Here is a 1,534-nt window from a genome sequence, read left to right as displayed (position 1 = left end):
CTGCCAGGCTGTTTGCTGTGACTCCAGCCCTTGTGAGTCATCTTGCTCAGGGCCCAGCATCTGCCAGCCTACCTGTGTGGCTCTGATCTGCGAGCCCGTCTGTCTTCGCCCTGTCTGCTGCATTCCGAGCCCTTGCGAACCACCTTGTGTCTCCAGCACTTGCCAGGAGCCCTCTTGTTGTGTCTCCAGCACCTGCCAACCTATCTGCTCAGAGTCCAGCCCCTGCTCACCTAGTGTCTGTGTGCCCCGTCCATGCCAACCTTCCTGCTACGTAGTCAAGCGCTGTCGGTCTGTCTGCTGTGAGCCTGTTGCCTGCCCGTCTGTCTCCTGCCAACCTCTCTGCTACCGCCCGGGGTCTTCTGCATCTGCCATCTGCCAACCAATTTGCCCTCGGACTTTCTACATACCCAGCTCCTGCAAACAGCCTTGCACGCCTTCGGTTTCCTACCGCCCCATTTGCCGCCCAATCTACTCTGGACCCCTCACCTACAGGCAGCCGTACATGACGTCCATCTCCTACCGCCCTCCTTGCTACCGCCCCTGTTACTCCATCCTGCGCCGCCCGGCCTGTGTCACTTCTGTCTCCTTCCGCCCCATGTGCTCCCGCCTGTCTTGTACCGACTCCTGTAAACAAGATTGCAGAAAGTCCACTTCCAGCCAACTGGATTGTGGTGACTCCACGCCTTGCACGGTGGAAGTTTCAAAGGCCGGTTCTGCCCAGCCCACTGAGGCCAAACCCACCACATCAACTACCTGTGATGTCAGAGCCAGCCAGCCTGATGCCACCAAGCCTACCAAATGCTGAACGACCTCAGCCCACCAATTCCAGCAAAGCAAACCTCCCACGAGAGATAAAATTGGACCGCCCTCCCCAAAGCTTATCATGACTTAGCTAGAATCTTTTTCTTTCTGCACCATCACTTGCCATCTGTTTATGCTTCAAAGAACTCACCAGGAATGTCAGTATCCTAATGACCCAAAGGAAGACCTCCTGGACACCAAGAGTGGGACATTCTGGGACCCTGTCTGCTGCTGCCATCAAGCTGAGAAGAGCTGCTTCACCACATCATCTGAAATCTCTTTCCTGGCATAAATGTTTTCTGTCCTCATGCATGTGCTCCCCTTGCAGTGTGTGCTTATGTTCCTTGGGAAATGTCTTCAATGAAATAAAAATATTTAACTGTCCAATAAACGTGGCTAGGTTGAAGTGACACACTGTTTTCATTGCTCTCTCATTAATGACATAGTCTCATCAGCTGACTTGCTTCATCTTTGAAAGCAGCCTCATTCATCCATTCATCCATCCAACAAGCTTTTTAGATAGCTGTTAGGTGCCAGGGACTGTGTTAGGCAGTAGGAACGAGAAGACAAAAGCCTCGGTCCCTACTCTCAAAGGAGCTCACTTTCTGGTGGGGAGACAGATAGACAGAGAGACAATTAATTATATTCCATTGTGCTAAGTACTGAACTAGAGGTAAGCGCTCGGCATGGCGAACTCCACAGGGCATGGGGGGAAGCATTCTTGAGGGCTGTG

At 52.6% G+C, this 1,534-nt stretch overlaps 1 protein-coding gene across 1 annotated transcript in view; it reads left to right on the top strand.

The window, feature by feature from the left end:
• The window catches only part of LOC109395726 (keratin-associated protein 16-1-like), a 60,323-nt gene extending 59,518 nt beyond the window's left edge, over positions 1–805 (top strand). Inside the window, 1 exon segment of the mRNA XM_019666993.1 lies at positions 8–805. Coding sequence (XP_019522538.1) covers positions 8–805 — 798 coding nt within the window.
• Positions 806–1,534: the final 729 nt, after the last annotated feature.

This window comes from Hipposideros armiger, unplaced genomic scaffold (assembly GCF_001890085.2).
Source record: "Hipposideros armiger isolate ML-2016 unplaced genomic scaffold, ASM189008v1 scaffold_482, whole genome shotgun sequence".
Taxonomy (NCBI): domain Eukaryota; kingdom Metazoa; phylum Chordata; class Mammalia; order Chiroptera; family Hipposideridae; genus Hipposideros; species Hipposideros armiger.
This window is presented reverse-complemented; position numbering and strand designations above follow the sequence as displayed.